We start from the raw sequence: 20808 nt of genomic DNA, 5'->3' as shown, positions 1-20808 counted from the left end.
CAAATATCCATTTGATCTTTTGTTAATTAAGAACAGTAATTAAAGCCTTCTACTACTGGCAGCAATATTTAGAGTGGAATTGTGCCTGGTCTCAAACACTGCAATAAAACTTTTAACTGTCCTTTCTAAGAGAGTAATTCTTTTAAATGTTAAATATCAGATCTTTGTACTGAGATTAGTTTAAATTGGCTAACTTTCTTCCACTGTGTATCATCTACATAAGAACAATTAAAAATGAGTGATTTCCTATTTCATTACACTTTTCAAATGTACAAACTATATTAAAATTAAAGTACTGAAGAACTATAATGCATACTTCAAAATGTTCTAAATTACCACATAGCCTTAAAGGTGAATTTGTAAGCCCTACTCTTCCAACATTCAACAATTATTTATTGAATAAATATATTCAATAATATAATAATTACATGTCAGGCACCATTTTACACTCTGGGGAGCCAGCAGTGAGCAAAACATAAATCTCTGTCTTCAAAAAGTTCAGAAGATTTTCTGTGGTTTAAAGTGTGGACCACCCTCCCTCCCCCCAAAAAAAAATCAATCATCCTCAAAAGCACAATTAACAAACCAGGGTGCAGCAAACAGGTGGCAACACTGCAAAAGTATGTAGGAAAGAGAAAGCCTCTGGGGGGGGAAAAAAACTTTCTTATAAAAGAACATATGTAGCTTTTATTATCTATATACTCTTTGAAAGATAATATATGCCAGACAACCAACAGTTGGTTATTTGGAATCATATAAAAGTCATACATGAAAAACCCACAACTAACATCATAGTCAATGGTGAAAAACTTTCCCTCTAAGATCAGGAACAAGAAAAAGACAGACTCTTACAACTTTTATTCAACATAGTATTGGAAGTCCTCCCCTCAGCAATCAGACAAGAAATAAAAGACAAATTGGTATAAAAGAAGTAAAATTTTTATTATTTGCAGAAGACATGACAATATGTATAGAAAACCCAAAGACTCCACAAAAACTACTAGAACTGATAAATGAATTCAGTAAAGTCACAAGATACAAAATATGCAGAACTCTGTTGCATTTCTATGTACTAATAATGAAGCAGCACCAAGAAAAATTAACAATCCCATTTACAACTGTACCAAAAAACAAACAAACAAACAAAAAGCCTAGGAATAAACTTAACCAAGGAGGTAAAAGACCAGTACCCTGAAAATTATTAAACGCTGATGGAAAAAAACAGAAGATGACACAAACAGATGGAAAGCTATCCCGTGTTCATGAGTTGGGAAAACCAATATTATGAAAATGTCTACACTACCCAAAGCAATCTACAAATTTAACACAATCCTATCAAAAATACCAACAGCATTTTTCACAGAACTAGAATAATCCTAAAATTGCATGGAACACAAAAGACCCCAAATAACTGAAGTGATCTTGAGAAAGAAAAAAACTAGGGCAGCAGCCCTGTGGCTTAGCAGTTTAGCACCGCCTTCAGCCCAGGGCGTGATCCTGGAGACCCGGGATCAAGTCCCACATCAGGCTCCCTGCATGGGGCCTTCTTCTGCCTCTGCCTGTGTCTCTGCCTCTCTCTCTTTCTCTTAGTTTTTTCTTTTTCTTTTAAAAAGATTTTATTTATTTATTAGACACACACAGAAAGAGAGAGAGAGAGAGAAGCAGAAACACAGAGACAAAGAAAAAAAACTAAAGTGTTACAATCCCAGATTTCAAGATATAACACAAAGCTACAGTAATCCAAGCCATATGGTATTGGCAGAAAAACAGACACAAAGATCAATGGAGGAGAATAGAGGGCGCAGAAGTAAAACTATGGCTTATGGTTAGTCAACCAACCACAGTGGAGGCAAGAATAGACAATCAGTACAATCTGTACTGATTGAAACAGTTATATTTGCCTATTCATATCCCAAATCCATGAGCAAACACAGTTATCTGCTAACTACACAGGGTATAAAGAAGTATGAAAAGCAATCCCCAAATAATTCTTGCAGGGAGTATACTACAATATACTGGTCCAAGCGAAATAAACATGGAATACAAGAAACAGGTGTCTTTGGATCCTGGAGCTCAGCAAACTGGAGAGTTCCAGCAAAGCTCTCTGACACTTCCATGACTCTGCATATGCTCCTGCCAGCCTGGAAATGTCTGGTGTTCCTCTTTCTGTGGGAGCAACTTTGACTTCCAAATCAAGTATCCCCTCCAGAATGAAATGCTCCCTCTTCTGCACCTCAATGGTACTTCATTTTACCTTATAGAATGGGTTAAAAAATGTGTAATACTGTGTTGTTTCATAACTGCTTAACCATCTCCCCACTACACTGAGGGCTCCTTGAGGAAGTACAATGCATTTTATTCATGTTTATTCTCAGCTCTAACCTGATACCTGGACTCAAAAGGGAGTGTTTGCTGACTGAGAAAAAATGAATAAACACTGAGATGACATTGCTTTATAATATTCAACAAAATATTTTTTTAAGGTGAGTCATTTAAAATTTGCTAAAGATAGTAACTTAGGAGTATATTCTACTAGTGAAACCAACATTGCATTGTATGTTAACTAACTAAAAGTTAAATAAGAATTTGGAAAAAAAAAAAAACAGTAACTTAGTGTTAAGGAGAATGGGAAAGGATGCAGGGAGAAAAAGCAAAATAACCCTCTTGTGCACTAAAATGGTAACAGACCAACAAAGGCAGCATAGTAAATTAGAAAGGAGCAAGTGCATGGCAGAGGCTTGATCTTCCATGTTTCTTCCTCTGCAAAATGAAAAAAAACTCCATGAACTGACTGAAGAGAATGCTAACTGAAAAATACTGTAAACATACAGGGATTCAACATGAGAGTGACTTTCCAGGCATGAACAGTGGTACCACTCGCTTCTACAGACAGAATGCCAGACCAATCCAGAATACATGATTTAGCTGAAGTCAAAGGCAGAGAACGAACTTGAACTCAAAACTTTAAGTATATTAAATACAAATATGGCAACAAAATGCTCATCTTATTTCTTACAATTTCAGTATTTCCTATATTTCCCTTGGGTCAGTAAAGAAATTGAAGAAAAAGGAAAATGAGGTTGTTTGATTTTCCCCTAAACAGGAAGGCTATGATCTGGTGTCTCCATGTGAACCAAGACTCTTGTGAGAACAAGACAGAGAGAGTGAATAGAACCATCTTCCGCAGAGACAGCTCCTGAGCGTCTGTGTCTCACTCACACCAGGATGAAACTGACAAACATCCTTCCGTGGATCCATTCATCTCTTACCGAGGAAAACAGTGTAACAAGGGTAACTGAAGCCCAGAATCAACATGGCTTATTTCTTCTGGGAGCTTCAAGAATCTCAGACTGTTTTTCTATTTTCAAACAAACCAAAAAGGATTATTATGGACAAGGATACAAAATTCACAAGTAAGAGAAAATAAATTTCAGACACATAATGATCCAGGAGACTTCCCTGGCTTGTATTCCCAGACTCAAGAAGACTAGGTTCATTCTTTACTTTTTAAATTTTCTTTCTTAAGATAACCATATATAGTAAAACACACAAATTTCAGTGAATAGCTACATGAATTTTTACTTATATATACACCCACCTATGAGTGTACAATTAAGAACACTTACAGATGAAGATCTATAACATTCAAGGTTCATTCCACTGTCCTTTAAAAGGTACTCTGGTGAAAATATCTCAGAAGTACAAGGTTAGGTGAGTTACCTGTTCTTGTCCCGGGCGACTATAAAACTTGACGCTTAACATCCTTAATAATCCCAATGTCTTTGGTACCTACAAAATAAATACATATAATACAAAGAAGAATTAATGGAATGCTTTCTTACAGTAAAAATCCTTTTATCATGAAATCAAAACTATAGCAAACCTACAATTTTAAGAAATAGTTGAGAAAATCATCAATAGGGGTCAGAGATCCTGATGAGACTACTTTTATTGAGGAAAAAAAAGATCCAAATGGTAAATCTAACAATATACCGATAATCAAATGCTTTTTAAATATACACGTAACAAGTCTATTACAATCTATGCAAATCAGAAGCCACTCAAGCTCTTCTCAAATGAGGTTCCCCAGGTTATCATTTTATCCTTTCATCATTATGGAAAAGTCAAAATTTCCAACAGAAATTTCATTCATTAAGAAATTGGTCCCATACTTGAAAAATACCAGGAAAAAAAGATCAACATTTAGAAATCAGTATTTAAAATAATATAACACAAGACTATTTTTGTCTTTAGATCTAAAAGATACATTTATAAAAGCAAGAGAAAGAAAAGGGGATAATTTAAGAAATGTAAAACAAGTACTGTTGAAGATGTAGAGAATTTAGTACATTGCTGAGTAAATGTAAAATGGTACAGCTGCTATGGAAAAGTGTGATTGTTCCTCAAAAAGTTAAACATAAAATCACCATTTGACCAGCCATTCCATCCTTTTTTTTTTTTAAACATTTTTTTAAGAATTTATTTATTTATTCACAGACACAGGGAGAGAGGGGGCAGAGACACAGACAGAGGGAGAAGCAGGCTCCATGCAGGGAGCCTGATGTGGGACTCGATCCTGGGGCTCCAGGATCACACCCCAGGCTACAGGCGGCGCCAAACTGCTGCGCCACTGGGGCTGCCCCAGCCATTCCATCCTAAGTATATATCCAAAAGAACTGAAAACAGGTATTCAAACAAATACTTGTACACAAAAGTTCCTTCACAGCAATAGTATTTATATGGAAACAACCCAAATGACCATTGACAAAAAATGAACAAAAACTAGCATATCCACACAATGGAACACTGTGCAGTCATAAAAGAGAAAGAAGTACTGATCCATGCTACAACTTTGATAAACCTTAAAAATATTACGCTAAATGAAAGAAATCAGATACAAAAGACCACATATTATAGGATTCCATTTATATGAAACAATAGATAAATCCACAGAAACAGAAGGCAGATTAGTGGCTGCCTGGAGGTGGAGGGAGAAGGAACAGGGAGTGACAACTTAACAGGTATGGTATGGTATGAGGTTTCCTTCTGGGATGATGAAAATGTCCTGGAACTAGATCATGGTGATGGTTGTACAACACTGTGAATATACTCAATGCAACTGAAGTATATGCTTTAAAATGGTTAATGGCTGATATATTCATAATAATATTCATATATTATATGAACTTTTCCTTAAGACAAAAATGCAAAGAAGAGTACTATTTTGTTGAAGTTACAAATTTTCCAGTAGAACTTCTGAGTAGCTAAAGCCATTAGTGATAGCCTCGCTCCATATCTCCCAATATTTCCTCTAACGAAAAAAGAACAAGAAGAAAGAAATACAAGGTGGCTGACTGGCTCAGTCAGTAGAGCATACAACTCTTGATCCCAAGGTTGTGAGCTCAAGCCCCATGGTGGGTATAGAGATTATTCAGGGGGAAAAAAAAAAAAAGGAAGGGGTATAAATCTCCATGAAAACCTTGCCCTCAGTTTAACTTGAAGACAGAAGATAACCCAAACTTCAAAATAACTGTAAGTAGAAAGATAAAAAAAATCACCATATCCCAGGTGTCATCTCCACTGTTCCTGCTAACTCCCATGTCCTCATGACACCCACTACAAGGCCTAGAGGTAAGCAAAAGCAGACTGTAAAAATACTGCGGGACCCAGGAAGAATAGATGAGGAAAGGTAGCAAAGGGATCTGAGATCTATCTAAAATCTTTATCAAAATTATAGTCCAAGGAAACTTGCCAGAAATAGGAAAGATTTGAATTTATACACTGACAGAGCCCACGAGGGTACCTGAGAAAATTAACCCAAAACATCAACTCCAAGAAATATCCTAGGAAAACAAATTTCACAGATAACGAAAATCCTCCAGGTCTCTAAGCAAAATGGCCAAATAACATTTGTATGTTATTTCCATGTTTCTCTTTGTAGGGAAAATAAGCGAGAATTTTCAAATTCCACAAAGTAAAAAAATAATACAGTGGCTTTAAGTTCAATGAAAGTAATGGTAAACTAAGGATTTTATATCCAGATATATTTTCCTTCAAATATCCAGCTATTGGAAAACAATTTTGAACATACAAGAATTTAAGGAGCTCTTCACCTATGAGCACTTCTTAAAACATCTACTAAACGAGAGGCTGGCTCAGCCACTAGAGCATGCAGCTCTTGATCTCAGTGGGGGTGGTGCCTTCAAGCCCCACAGTGGGTGTAGAGATTACTTAAAAATAAAATCTTACACAAAAACAAACCACACCTACTAGAAGATAGTTTCATCCAACCCAAACATTTTAACAAAAGAACTAACACCATTCTGAAAGAGAAACATCGAATACTAAAGACAAGTGAGGATGAGGGTAGAAACTAATGTGCAAATATTACTTGTTTTGTCAAAGTAGCAATAACACTATTTTAAAGGGAAGAAAACAGGGAAAAAGGAAAATAAACTAATTTTTGTAAAACCAATTAGTGGGAATTAAAGAATACCCATAAAAATGATGAACTGGTAAAATACTGGAGGGCACTGATAACCAACAAGATAGTTTAGGTGAAATGACAGAGGTAAATCCCCATGCAAGTGAATTCAAATTCAAAAGAAGAAAGAGTAAGTGTAAAGGGCTCTTAAACATGCTGAAGAAGGGAAAAATAAATGAAGGTGGTAGTGGGGTCTAAATTCCCTGAAACCAAATGAAACAAAATATTATTTATGATGGAAAAATAAAAGCATGTGGTATGCTGAGAAATCTAATCAACAGCAAGATTCATGATGTAGGAAAAATATCCTTCAGGAAGCAAGAGTGTGAGATCTAGTGGACAAACAGATGAGTTGGCTTTAGCTGGTACAAGGACAGTTCACCTGTGAAAATGAGAGAAAAGGTAACAGAGTAGAGAGGGAGATGCAGGAAGGGAATGGGATCTTATAGAAATAGTCCTCTGATTATTTCTATTTACTCAGGGAGATAGGATTTCTCAGGGAAACAGGATTCCAAAAAGCCTGTGTTCTTTCCACAACAACATCCTTTACCCAAAAAGCAGCAACAGTAATAATATAAAAATTCGTTTTGCTCATTTTTACACATTTTCTAAGATTATGATCTTAAAAATATAAACAGATAATAATAATAAACACTATAAATCATTTTATGGCTTACCAAGTACCTTCCCATGTATTAGCTCATTTGATTGTGGCAAAAGCCTTATTTAACACAAGTCTAAATGACTGAACTAGAATCCAATCTCAGACTTCTGCCTCCCAGGTCCAGGTTCTTTTCTTTCTCCCAGTTACTGAATTCAGACCTGCCACCTATTAGAGCTTGCTGCCCTTATTTGTGGACACAGCTATATCCCTCCAACACAAAAAACCCCTTGAGGGATGCTACCTTTCCATTCCTAATACCCAGAGCAGTGATTCAATGTTGAACAAATAAATAAAACTATCTCATATTAATTTGTAAACTTTGGTCAGTGCACATATTGAATCTTGCATAGTCTCTTTTTACAACCTAGCAGCCTTGTGAGAGACTAGAATGTTAAGTGTCGCAGCATTTTTTAGTCAATATCCACCCCAACACAATAGCAACCTGAAACAAATTCGATGAGGATAATATCCCACACCTGACAAAACAAACTAATCCTGTAATTCAAATTACTTGAAGGTAGGCGGAGGCTATGTGGGATGACTGTAAGTTTAGCTGCAAGACACATTTAAGAGCCACTAATGTAATTAAAATACACTTGCGGCATTTGAAGAAATTAATCATACAGCTGAGCATTCAATTTGCAATTTAATGTTTTTCCCCTCTTATTCTGTCAATGCACAGGCAATTTTCTTTAAAGAGACTTCAATCCCGAACCTTCAGCTAGAGAGGGAAAGACCATAGCAAAGCAGATTCCAATACTTCAGTGAAGGGCAAAGTAAAATATCAAGCGAATTCAAAGAAGCTAAGGTGAGAAAAGGTTTCTCGGTATGTGACCGTGCTCCGTGACTCTTCCTCTCCCAGAGCATACTGTCAAACAGGCTCGCTCCATTAGACTGCACTGAGATAGATTCCCACCGTTGGCCTACTTCACCCTTCCTTGTATTCACCACCCTTACCTTTTTCTTTCTTGTTTTCCTCCCAACCTTTAAGTTTGACAAATTTCATAGCCACTGAAAAGCTGAAGTGAATGTACAAGGAAATACCACTAAGCCTTTCGCTTGGGTTCACCAGTTATTAACACTTTGTCACACTTGCTTTATCTGTGTGTGTGTATACACATCTTTTAAGTTATGGGTTTGACTGGGACACCTGGCTGGCACATTTGGAGGGGCATGCAACCCTTCCTCTTGGGGTTAGGCATTCGAGCCCCATGTTGGGTGTAGAGATTACTTAAGTAAAACTTTAAATTATGTTTTTGACTAAACAATTTAAAAGTTGCAGACATCACACTTAGATTCAAGAGCCAAAACTGTTTAAACAGTTTCCAAGACCTGCCCTGGTAGATCTCACAGAGAAAACTATAAGCTGGGTATGATTTAAATCAGAGAGAAAAACAGGACTAACCCCCTGCAAAAACAAAATAATATGTTTAATATGTATAAGCAACTCCTATCTCTATGAATTATGGGATGATAATCATAGATAAATCTGACAGTACTGCTGACATCTATATAATTTCATATGGGGAGCAGGGGAAGGTACTCAACAGCACCTAGAAGAGCCATTCCTCCCATGCTCACCTATTTTTAGTGCTCCCTTATTTTTAGCCCTCAGGTCTTAGGCTCCTTATCTGTGAAGTCTGGTTACTAACACTCAATCTGGACTCCTCCCTGCATCCTGCAGGAGAAGAGGTAGGATCTAGAATGGGTAGAGGGATAATGTATAGAAGGAAAAGCACAAAGCACAGTCCTCGATTATAACTCATGCAGAAATATAAACCATTATAAGGTCTGGTGGCATACAGACCACTAAGTTGAGCTAATTTAAAAAAGAGAAAAAACACTACTTTATTAGGTTAAAGTCACAATTATATACTTTAAAATATGCTAAAAGCTATAGGGAAAAAATGAATGGAAGCTAACAATAATTGCTTAAGATTTCTTTCTAAAAGTACTTTTCTATTATTTCAACACCAAACCTTTAACTATTCATGGTTCGAAAGGATTATTTTTGAACAGTGCACTTTAAAACAGAAATAACAGAACAAATACCTTCACTCCAGGAAAAAGCAATGTAACGCATTCACTTACGTTGTGTTTCCCTTTAACTTCTCAGTTTCTTCCCTCACTTGAAAAATATCTGCGTGTCCATTACATATAAGGCAATGCACTAGCACAGGGTGTGTAAGTGTGATCAAGGGCTTGATTTCCTGCAGTTTACATAAATAACCAATATGTAGGGAAGCCAATATGGCAGAGAAATTAGTACTCACTGACAGCTCCTTTTTCTTGCCTTTCTGGACACACAGAAAAACTATTTCCCAGGCCCCCTGAAGTAGGAAGGGCCATGTAATTAGTTGGCATACGTGAACTGTGAGCTCAAGCAATGTCTGTGAGCTCTGGTCCCACCTTTTGGTCCTCTCTTGCCCCTCCTCTAAAGAGAGATAGAGGAAACTCTGGGGGTCACCAGCCTGCATAGATTCTTTCATCATCACCTGGAACCAACTGTCCAGGGGAGTCACAGCACCAACAGTAGGCTTTGCAACAAATACAGACTAAATCGTTCTATGGCAAACCACAGAAATGTCAGGAGTTTTCATCCGTTTGTGTGACTGTGTTATTATCACAGCAGAACCTCACCAGTACTATTACTATTAGCACACCAGAGTGCACTGCTACAGAACAATGGAATGAATGGCTGGGTGAATCATGCTGCTGAAGAACCTGGACAGAGGAGCTTCTGCTGGAGGTTGTACTCTGATCTGGCCACTTGCTAGCTCAGTAACCCAAGGAAGTTACTTAACTGCACTGTACTTTCCTATCGATAGACAGGTTAGTACCACCACCTACCTCAAAAAGTTAGGGAAAATTAAATGACCTAATACACATAACAGCACTCAAACAGTTGCCAGCACATAAAAAGTGCTGAATAAACATTAATGTCTAAATAAGCAAATACAAGTAACAGGACTACTGTTAGGTTCATTTTCTAATATTTGCCAATACTACCACTAAAAATGAGACCAAGTTAAAAAACGTTTTCAATAAATTTGATGTTTGAAAGTACTAAAATTTCACATGAAGTCACTTTCCTCATTTAAGACACAGCATTTCCTCCTGTCTGGCCTGAGACCTATTAGCAAAGTGAAATGCCATTAACTAATACTTACTGCAGTGACCCTGTCTCCACCATTAGTAACCTGCTTATAATAAGGCGATCCTGAAAGAACTCTCCAGGCAGACAGGCCATAGCTAGAAGCTTTTGATATGCCCACTTCAGCAGTTTCACATCCACCAACCAGCAAAAGTCTAAAAAAACAGAAAAACAAAAAGAACTGATAAACTGCAGTCTGAACAAGATGACATCAAAACAATGAGAGCAAAACAGTCGCTTCCATAAAGAAAACTAAAATTACTATATGTTAAACCTAGAAGTTAAATGCTTTAGAAGAAACAACCGAAAGAAAAGCAGGTGATTTTTCAGTTAAAATCTCACCTTCACTTATACAGAGGAAAGGCTTAAACATTCAAGCACCTGAAATCCAGATGGGAATTTTAAGAATAGTAAATAGGTTTTAAGGTTGAACACTGAAGAAACTGTATTAGCACCAATAAACTTTAACACACGGATCTGTCATCACACCCAGGTATATACATATCCATTACAGCAGTGTGCTGTCCATGGCAAGGGCACAGGTACAGATGTTAGCAACCACATCTGGGAATGCGGGTGGAATAGCACTCTACAGTAATAACTACACTGAAACAAGACGGTGTAGTAGTTTGGATGTGCATTACGATCTGTTTACTTGTCTGTTCTACTTCATTAGCAATTAGAGGCGAGTTACCAACAGGGCAAACAGTCTAACGTATACTAAAAGTTAAAAGTTAAAAGACTGTGCGACACTGCACAAACTGAACTGATTAATAATGAAACCCAAACAGTTGTGACTTTTTTTTATTGAGGTTTAAGTGATATATAACACATTAGTTCACGTATGTAACATAATGATTCAAAATGTGTATATACTGTGAAATGATCCCCACAATAAGTCTAGTTGATATCTGTCCTATACACAGTTACAAATGAATTTTTTTTTTTTACAAATGATTTTTTTTCTGGTGATAAAAGCTTTTGAGATCTACTCCCTTAGAAATTCTCAAATATGCAATACAGTATTTTTTACCTAGAGTCACCACAGTCATGATTTTCCAGTCATGTTCACTAAATCTGAGAGAGAACTATATAACAGATATTATAATCATCTATCTAAAAAACAGAAACGTATGAAAGTAAAGTTCTGACATATTAAAGGAAGCACTACAATTACCGGTGCATTATTTTGTTCCCAATGACAACAGGCAATATAGTAAGGGAAAGGAGAGGCCACAGGTTTCTCTGGTCTTGTGCATATAATGCTCCCCCAACATGAACTACCACTGTGCCAATGACAGACAACAATTACCAAGCTCCTTTTAAAGCAAAATACACATAGTATTGTCACCACCATGTACTAATTTTATCAAAAAGAGGATGCATTCCATCACACAAATCAGTCTTTACCTTTCCTAGATCATGCTCATAGTAAAACCAAAACTTAAAAAACTTTTTCTGCAAAGCAGTTGGAAAGTAAAAGAAAACAACAATTTATAAGGCTCTTTAGTGTTGGCTTATCAAAAGGGTTTACTTAAAAATAATCCAAAACAGGTGTGTGGAGGAATAGCCGGGGATATCTATGAAACAAAACTGGTCACAAAATGATTGCTGAAACTGAATGACAGTCACAAAGGAGTCAATATACTATTGTCTCAATGAACAGGCTTCAAATATTCCAAAAAGAATTTTTTTTCAAAAGTCAATTTGTTAAACAAAACAACAACCAAAAAACAACTCTGAGAGCACCTGGCTGGCTCAATTCGTGGAGCACACATGCAATTCTTGATCTCGGGGTCATGAGTTTGAGCCCCATGGTGGGCACAGAGATAACTTAAAAAAAAAAAAAAAAGGTAAAAAAAAAAGACAAAAAAAAAATCCCCTGAATAAATAGAAACAAAACAGGTAATTTTGAATATCTACATTTCTGCATTTACTCTCAATGTTTTTTCAAACAGGAAATACGTGATTCATAAAATATATCTTTAAAAATTAGTAAACTATGATAATAAAAACACTGAGAATTCAACAAATCCCCAAAAGGCAAGGATAAAGCAGATCCTGATAACTAAAATAATTTTCTTCTGCTCAATGTACAACATATACATTTATATTAACAGTGTAATTCTTTTCTCAAGGGATTGGACTTTATTATTTAATCTGCACTACTATGTCATGGAAGGGACAGATCTAATTTTCAGATTAAAAAATATATGTAGCTTTTGGCTTTCAGCTTGGCAGAAGCAAAGGTACAACTGCCTTCAGTCATCCAGAATCCGGGTTCATCTGACCCTAGCTGCCAACCCCACCCACCTCTACTGAGCCAATGAAGTTTAATTCCAATGAGATCAAAGATATATCTGAGGTGCACCGGTGGCAAAGTCAGAGCCATGTCTGCCATGGCCCCCAAGATCCATCCCCCCCCCCCACCAATGTCTGTCTCCAAAAATGGTTGGTGACACCACCAAGACAACCGGTGATTAGAAGGGTCTGAGGATGACAGTGAAACTGACCATTCAGAACAGACAGGTATGGACTGAAATGGTACCTTCTGCCTCTGCCCTGATTATCAAGCCCTCAAGGAACCACCAAGAGACAGAAAGAAGTAGAAAAACATTAGCACAGTGGAAATATCACTTTTGATGAGATTGTCAAGATTACCCAACAGATCTGGCACCATTCTTTAGCAAGAGAATTCTTTGGAACCATTAAAGAGATCCTGGGGACTGCCAGGATCCACAGACTACGGTGGGCTGCAATGCTAATGGCTACCACCCTCATGACATCATAGATGACACCAACAGTGACAACCTCATGATATCACAGATGACATCAACAGTAGTACAGTAGAATGCCTCATTAGTTAAGAACTGCAAAGGAGGGGCATCTGGACGGTTCAGTTGATTAACTGTCTGCCTTCCGCTCAGGTCATGATATCAGAGTCCTGGGATGGAGCTCGGATCAGGCTCCCTGCTCAATGGGGAGTCTGCTTCTCCCTCTCTCTGCCTCTACCCCCCACTTGCGCTTATTCTTTTTCTCAAATAAATAAAATCTTAAAAACAAAAAAAGAACTGCAAAGAAAGTATTTCAATGAAGGATTATTTGACATACATACATATATGTATGTATGTATGTATATATGTATGTATGTATAAAACTAAGCCTGAATTCTGAAGGAGACAGAGCTAAGTGAAATTTCAGATTTCTTATCTCTTGGTCTTAACACTAGAAGATACTTCCTCTCTCTGATTTTTTGATAAACATCATAGCCATGCATACATCAAACTGGCTACGTGACAAACTCCATCAAGAACAAAAAAGATTCCACATCTTCTTCCAAACAGCCTTTCCTCCACTAATGCACAATTGAAGAATAAGTGGAAGAAGAGGCAGAATGATGGCACTAATCCTGTACTGCCCTCCCCTAGATGGTAAAATGATGTAACTTGAATGAAAACAGTCAATGAAAACGAGGGGAGAGAAGTCTAAGAGCTGACACAATAAAAAGAATGTTTCCTGAGTGACTGAATTTAAAGCTCCAATTTTCTCTCTCAGGAGCACACTGAAAGTTGCCACAGCAACTCCACTTCCCCTGCCTGTCCCTGTGCTTGCTAGGTTCTAACAGTAAGGTATGAGAAGACAAGGCAGGGAGAAAGGGAAAGGTCATGGCCACAGAGGTGGGAGAAATGGGGTGGGGGTAGTGATTCACTGATAAAGACAGCAGTAGACACTGTTAAGATGATAATCTGATAAAGAAAAGTATTAGGAAAAAAAATTTCAAAATGTTTGTGAAAGACTAAGAGCCATGAATAAAGAGCAAAAATACCATGCATGTTCTTTAACAAACTCTCAATACCTTAAAGATGTCAGTTCTTCTTAATCTATTATTTGAATGCAATTTCAAGTAAAATCCCAACAGAATTTTTCATGGAACTGAAACTGACATAATGGAACTAGACAAATCTGAAATTCACAAGGGAGTGTACAGTTCTAAGAAAAGCCAATTCAACTGACACTGATAATCTTTCCCTTTGAGTGTGCTCTGTGCATCCTGACCTGAAAATACTTTCTCTAACCTAGTGTTAGACATTCTCCTTAAAATTTCACCGTAGTAAGATCTAAAACTTCTATCCATACAGAGAAAAGATAAATCACACACCAAGAGAACACATAAAAGTAATAGCATTAACAAACAATTTATATAGATCTCCCACAATCAGCCCAAAAGAAAAATGGACAAAGAATTAAGCAAGTCACAAAAGGAAAAATCCAAAAGTCAATAATGCAGATTAAAACAATATAGATTTAGGGGTGCCTGGCTGGCTCATTTGGTAGAGCATGCGACTCTTGATCTTGCTATTGTGCAAAGCCCCATATTGGGAACAGAGCTTATGTTTAAAAAAAATAATTAAAAAAAATCAGTAAAACAATACAGGGAATGTTTAAAGACACAGTATCTCTCTCTCTCTCTCTTTTTGTTTTTAAAGATTTTATTTATTTATTCATGAGAGACACAGTGAGAGGTAGAGACAAAGGCAGAGGGAGAAGCAGGCTCCATGCAGGGATCCTGATGTGGGACTCAATCCCTGGTCTCCCTGGGCCGAAGGCGGCACTAAACCGCTGAGCCACCCAGGCTGCCCGACACAGTCTCTCTTAAAAAGTACTGGTGAAACTGCAAATTGGAGCAATCATTTTGGAGAATGATATGACAATACCTAACAAACATATATACCCAACAATCCTACAAACTGTTCTAAGGAAACTCTAGAGAAATTGCGGTACAGGTGTATTTATCTCTTGGTAAAAGAATATTTCATGCAGTACTATTTACAATGCAGGAAAATTGGGAGTATTTTAAGTGTTTAAAAGAGATGAATAAATTCAATAAAGAGTTCAGGGAAACGTATGCAATGGAACTATGATAGACAGAGACAGACAAGGTCACACACCAAAATCAGATGAGTAGTTATCTCTAGAAAGGGACAGTGACACAAAATAATGGAATAAGACATTTTGTTTGTAATACTGTCTCTTTTATTCATGTATGTGTATGTGCACATACCACATACCTTAAGTAAAAAGAAAATCTTAGTATTAATAATTCTGAATAGTAGGTACTTAGGTGTTCATTACATCATTCTCTCGTACTTTTCTCTTTAACTTAAAAAGAAGAACATTAAGATACAGTATCTCAAATTATGTACATAAATTTTTCCAGTTAATGAAGTCCAAGAGAGAAAATTCCATAAATTGGCTTTAGCACATAACACCAACCCACAAGTCTAGCCAAATACTGAAAATAAAATTAGCATATCATTTACTTTGTGACATTTTGAGGTTATTTACACATTAATAGTTTTAGCTTAAGCATTCAGTGGTTTACTACTGAAAGGACTGTTAGATTTTTGCAGAAAGCAAATCCACAGACAATACTGTAGGAAATAACTTATAACATTAATGTTCTTCTGTTGCAATAATTTCCTCCATCCAGAATATTCACACGCAGTAGTAACTAGTACCTCCTTAAATATACATAGTATTTGGCTAAGGACTTACTTTAAGAATCCCATTTTGAAGTAACTGTTTTAAAATTTTTCTTTAAAAAATATAAAGCAAAACAGATTTTCTTGAGTACAAATTGAGTTCTCTAGACTAAAGCACATGATGTGTGGGAATTAAAACTGTACTTCTTAACGAGAAAGGAGGAGGGAAGGAGGCAGCGAGGTGGGCAGAGGGAGAGAGATTAACTTGCCCAATAATCTTTGGCCTCAAAATTTTGTGGAAAATAGAAAAATGTTGGGTCTTAGGCTCTAATTCCTCTGCAACAAATGTAATCTTAAGAAATGCCCTACATCCCATCAGTATTTGCTAAATGCAAATTGCCTGCAAAGCAATGAGGAAAATGTTAAGCAACTGAAGAAGCTTCTTAATAAACCATTCATACTTCTTCTTGGCATCAATTTGTAGTGTCACATTTAGCTGTCCCAGTTCATCAGGATCAAGCACAGTGTGATGCTTAGGGGCACATTTTCTGTCCCCTATCTTCCTTTCCTCAGATGGCCTTGGAGATATATTGATACACAGGAATGAAAATGAGCACAGTCCACTCCAGGAGAAGGGATAAGTCAACACAAGTCACTATTCCACAGGACCTCTTCAATGACCTTGGAGTCAGGTATAAAGACAGCCCAAAGGATAGGTAAACTACATGGCGGAAGAGGCCAAGGAAGGCTTCACAAGCTTAATGTCAGTGAAAAGTTTACCCTTCAAACAATTTCCCTTTTCCCAGACAAAGGAACCACGTAAAGAGCATCCTAAGCCAAGTGAACTTGGTGTCAAAGCGCAGAATCTAGTTTGTAAAATGGTGTGTTTGGAGAATGAGAAATGCAGTGCGTGCTTCTAGTCTAGGAGTCCTTAACATCACAAAAGTGTGCCTTGTTCCTTTCTTGGGCATAACCTACCTTTTATACTGGAACAATTATTTAAATGATGCCTCCATTAGTAAATTTGAAGCCACTTGGGCACAGAGATCATATCTGTATTCTTCACAGTATTTACCACAATTGTTCCACTCAAGAAACCTCTATCTGTGCTACTTGCCAAGCACTACAGGGCAAAAGATAAATAAGACACAGTCCTTGTCCTTGGCTTAACCTCCCCAGGCTTCAGTTCTCCCACCTGAGATATGAAGGGCCTGAGCCAAATGACAAATGAACCTCTTTCCTAGCTCTGACATTCTAAGAGTCTAAAACTCAAAGCAGGAACATAGGGATCAGACAACAAAAATAAACTGTGACTGATGTAGCCAAAAACACAAGAAGGGGGAATTAAATGAACAGGAGTAAAGGCAGAGGCCAGAGCAGAATGAGGGGCAGTAATAGGGGGGTGGTAGAGGCCATCTGAGGAAAGGAAGGTAGCGACAGAATGTGTGTCCTAAGGCATCACACCACACGTGATCCCGATGAGCCAGGAGAGCTAAATGTGACACTACAAATTATTTCCAAGAATTTTAAACGGTTTATTAAGAATGTTCTGCAACCTAGTAATTGTTGGAAGAACCTGCCATCTAGTGGCTCAAAATTTCTTAAAGCTGAGGAAGAAAGGAAGTTTGAAATACAAGGAGACGTGCAGGTATATGCTCTGTCCAATGACTGCTGGGCTTGCAGCACACAACCCGCAAAAGAAGAAGAAAAGAAACTACAGGTCTCAAATTTAAAAAGTGCCTAAGACCGCGCCTGTCTAAAGAAGGGCTCTGAAAAAATAAATAATTAATTAATTAAAATTAAAATTAAATAAAAAAAAAAAAAGAAGGGCTCTGAAATTGTTACATACTACTTCACAGCTAGAAGTCAGTCCTCTCCTGGGACAATGGAAACTATCCCACTTTAATTCATTTTTGGTATATCTTACACATTCTTTATTTCAAAAATCTTATCACTTCAAAATTTAAAATTCTGCTTATGTCTGTTTATTAGATACAAAGCTTATAGGAAGAAAACATAATCATGACTCTTTACATGAGAGGTTCTCAAATACACATATGCACCAGAATCAGCTACAGTGCTTGTAAAAACAGATAGCCAGGCCACACCTCCAGAGGTCTAATTCTGTAAGCCTAGGATGAAGTCCAAGAGTCCACATTTCTAACAATCTCTCCCAGTGATTCTGATGCTGCTGGTACAGAGAGCATGCTTAAGAGCGCGGCTTTACGTTATACCCGAGTCTATAATCTGAGCTCTGGAGGATAGAGCTCACTAGAAATCAAATTATGAAGCATGACACTATTCAGCCAACGCACGCTTAAGAATGATCACAGAAAAAGGATTTTAATGAATGGTTAGTTGTTAAAGGCAAAACAATGAGGATTTTTCTTGGATGGGAAAAGACTGCTTCATTTAGTAATAGAAATTATATTTTTCTAGCAATTTAAATAATCACACATTTAGTGTATTTAAAATTGAGTGGTACCTTGCTATAAACTCCTTAAAATACAATTTAGAATTGAGAACCAAGAGGTGTAAGGAAATCTATATATAAATTCAATACTCCTATATCTCCTAAGCAGAGCTGAACCTATACGCAGATAGATGGTTAGATGGCATAGAATTGAGGTTGGCAAATATTTTCTATAAAAAACCAGAGATGTTTTATTTTAAGGTCTGGAGGCTATAATGGTCTCTTTCACAACTACTCTGTCATAGTACAAAAAAGCATGGATAATATATTGTTTTAAAAAGTGTGACCAAGTTCTAAAAAAATTTTATTTGTGAACATTGAAATTTGAATTTCATGTAGTTTTCATGGGCCATAAAATATTCTTTTTTTTTTTTTTTAAAGATTTTATTTACTTATTCATGAGAGACACAGACTGAGAGAGAGAGGCAGAGACACAGGCAGAGGGAGAAACAGGCTCCATGTAGGGAGCCCAATGTAGGGCTCGATTCTGGGACCCCAGGATCATGCCCTGGGCCGAAAGCAGGCACTAAACCGCTGAGTCATCCAGGGATCCCCATATATTCTTTTTTTAAAAAACATCTTTAAAAATGTAAAATCTATCCTTGGCTCACAGGCTACACAAACAGGTCAGATTTGGCCCATAGGCCAGAGTTTTCCAACCCTGGATACAGAGAAAAGCTTACTGAGCCTAATTATCAGAAGCCATGAGTTTACCATGTAGAAGTCATTATCACTTTAGCCTCTTAGTCTCTTAGTCTCTTTAGTCTCTTAGCCTCTCAGGGCTTAGTTTCTCCATCTACACAAGAGCAATTAGGATGCCATCTTACTGGGTGGGAAGACTGAGATTCAATAAGTAACTGGTAATCAGTAAAGACTCTAAAATTTTTCAATTATAACCTTAATAACTTCAGGTTATTAAGTCAATTCAATGTCAATTTAAGAAGTGCCTCAATTTTGCAAGGTGCTGTGCTAGCAGTATAAGAAATGCTGTGTAAGGAAACCAAATTTTCCCTGCACTGAAGGAATTTATAGTCCCATAGGCTAATGAGCCTGTGATTTCATCTAAGAAAGGTTTGAGAAAACCTGTTTCAGGACTTTCATTCATACAGTTCTCCAGCCTGAGCTCTTACATTTTAATTCTTCCAAACTCAGGCTTTCATTCATTTACTCAACAAATATCTAATGAGCACTCTATGCACCAGGCTATATTCTAAATGCTGAAAATAGAGCTACAAATAACACAGATAAAATTCCTGCCCCCGTGAGGTTTGCATTCCAGTGCATCAGTACTGCTTTTTCCCTTTTCATGTTTTGACAAAGCCAAGTAAATGTTAACAACTGAACCAAAATTTACTGATAGATATGCAAAGCACTGGAATCAGCACTGATGATACAGTGCTAAGACAAGGTATAAACAAATGAGGAAAAAAGGGAGGGGGGACAAAAAGCACAAATACCTTGAAGAACAAAAGCATTTTGACCTATATCTTGGTATTAAAATAGTAACTATTGCTTGAGAGCTTGACGAAACTTCCAACAAAACTATCTAGGCTCTTGTTATTAAAAAACAAACAAAAAAAGCATTTTGAGAAATATAATTTATATAGGTCTAGAGTTATCCATAACAGGAGTCTGTAAACTACAGGCCCTGGACCAAATCTGGTCCACTGCCTATTTTTGTGAATGAAGCTTTATTAGAATACAGTCAGGCTCATTCATTTATGTATTATTATGGCTGCTTTCACACTACAGTGCAAGAATTGAATAGTTACAAAAGAGACCATGTGGCCCTTTACAGAAAATGTATGCCAATCTTGGTCTAGAGCAAAGAAACATGAGAGGGTGTGACAGGAGGCTAGAGAAGTTAAAAGACCAAATTGTAAAGGGCTTTTAATGATAAACTCAGAGGAGTCATATCTGTATCTCAATGACCGAAGAAAATTAGAAGACATTTAAGTAGGCAATCAGACTTACATTTAAGACTTGTATTCTTTGCTAAAAACACAACACAAAAGAATTTAGAGGTAACCTGGAAGCAGGGAATACATGCGATAAACTGACGAAGCAATGAGTGTCTAAACTAGAAGGATGGCAGTAGAAATGAAGAGGAAGGGACACCTGGGTGGCTCAGTGGTTGAGCATCTGCCTTTGGCTCAGGGCGTGATACTGCAGTCCTGGGACTGGGTCCCATGTCGGGCTTCTGGCATGGAGCCTGCTTCTCCCTCTATGTCTGTGCCTCTCTCTCTCTGTCTCTCATGAAAAAATAAATAAATCTTAAAAAAAGAAATGAAGAGGAAGAGACAGATTGGATACATATAACAGAGAAATAATAAGCAGGTCTTTATGATTCATAAGAATGAGGTAAGAGGGGCACCTGGGTGGCTCAGTTGGTTAAGCATCTGCCTTCAGCTCAGGTCATGATCCCGCATTGGGCTCTCTGTTTAGCAAGGAACCTGCTTCTCCCTCTCCCTCTGCCTGCCACTCCCCTACTTATGCTGTCAAATAAATAAATAAATTCTTTTATAAAAAAATGAAATAAAAGTTACCTAA

The 20808-nt window shown here is 37.2% G+C and overlaps 1 protein-coding gene across 3 annotated transcripts in view; it reads right to left on the bottom strand.

Moving 5' to 3' along the window:
• The window catches only part of NBAS (NBAS subunit of NRZ tethering complex), a 316983-nt gene that overhangs the window by 253605 nt on the left and 42570 nt on the right, over positions 1-20808 (bottom strand). For all 3 annotated transcript variants that reach the window (XM_072767683.1, XM_072767684.1, XM_072767686.1), the window contains exons 10-11: positions 10319-10457; positions 3721-3789 (exon numbers count right to left, since the gene is read on the bottom strand). In XM_072767683.1, coding sequence (XP_072623784.1) covers positions 3721-3789; positions 10319-10457 — 208 coding nt within the window. The remainder of the gene's footprint in view (positions 1-3720; positions 3790-10318; positions 10458-20808) is intronic.

The sequence above is a fragment of the Vulpes vulpes genome, chromosome 8, assembly GCF_048418805.1.
Source record: "Vulpes vulpes isolate BD-2025 chromosome 8, VulVul3, whole genome shotgun sequence".
Lineage (NCBI taxonomy): Eukaryota > Metazoa > Chordata > Mammalia > Carnivora > Canidae > Vulpes > Vulpes vulpes.
This window is presented reverse-complemented; position numbering and strand designations above follow the sequence as displayed.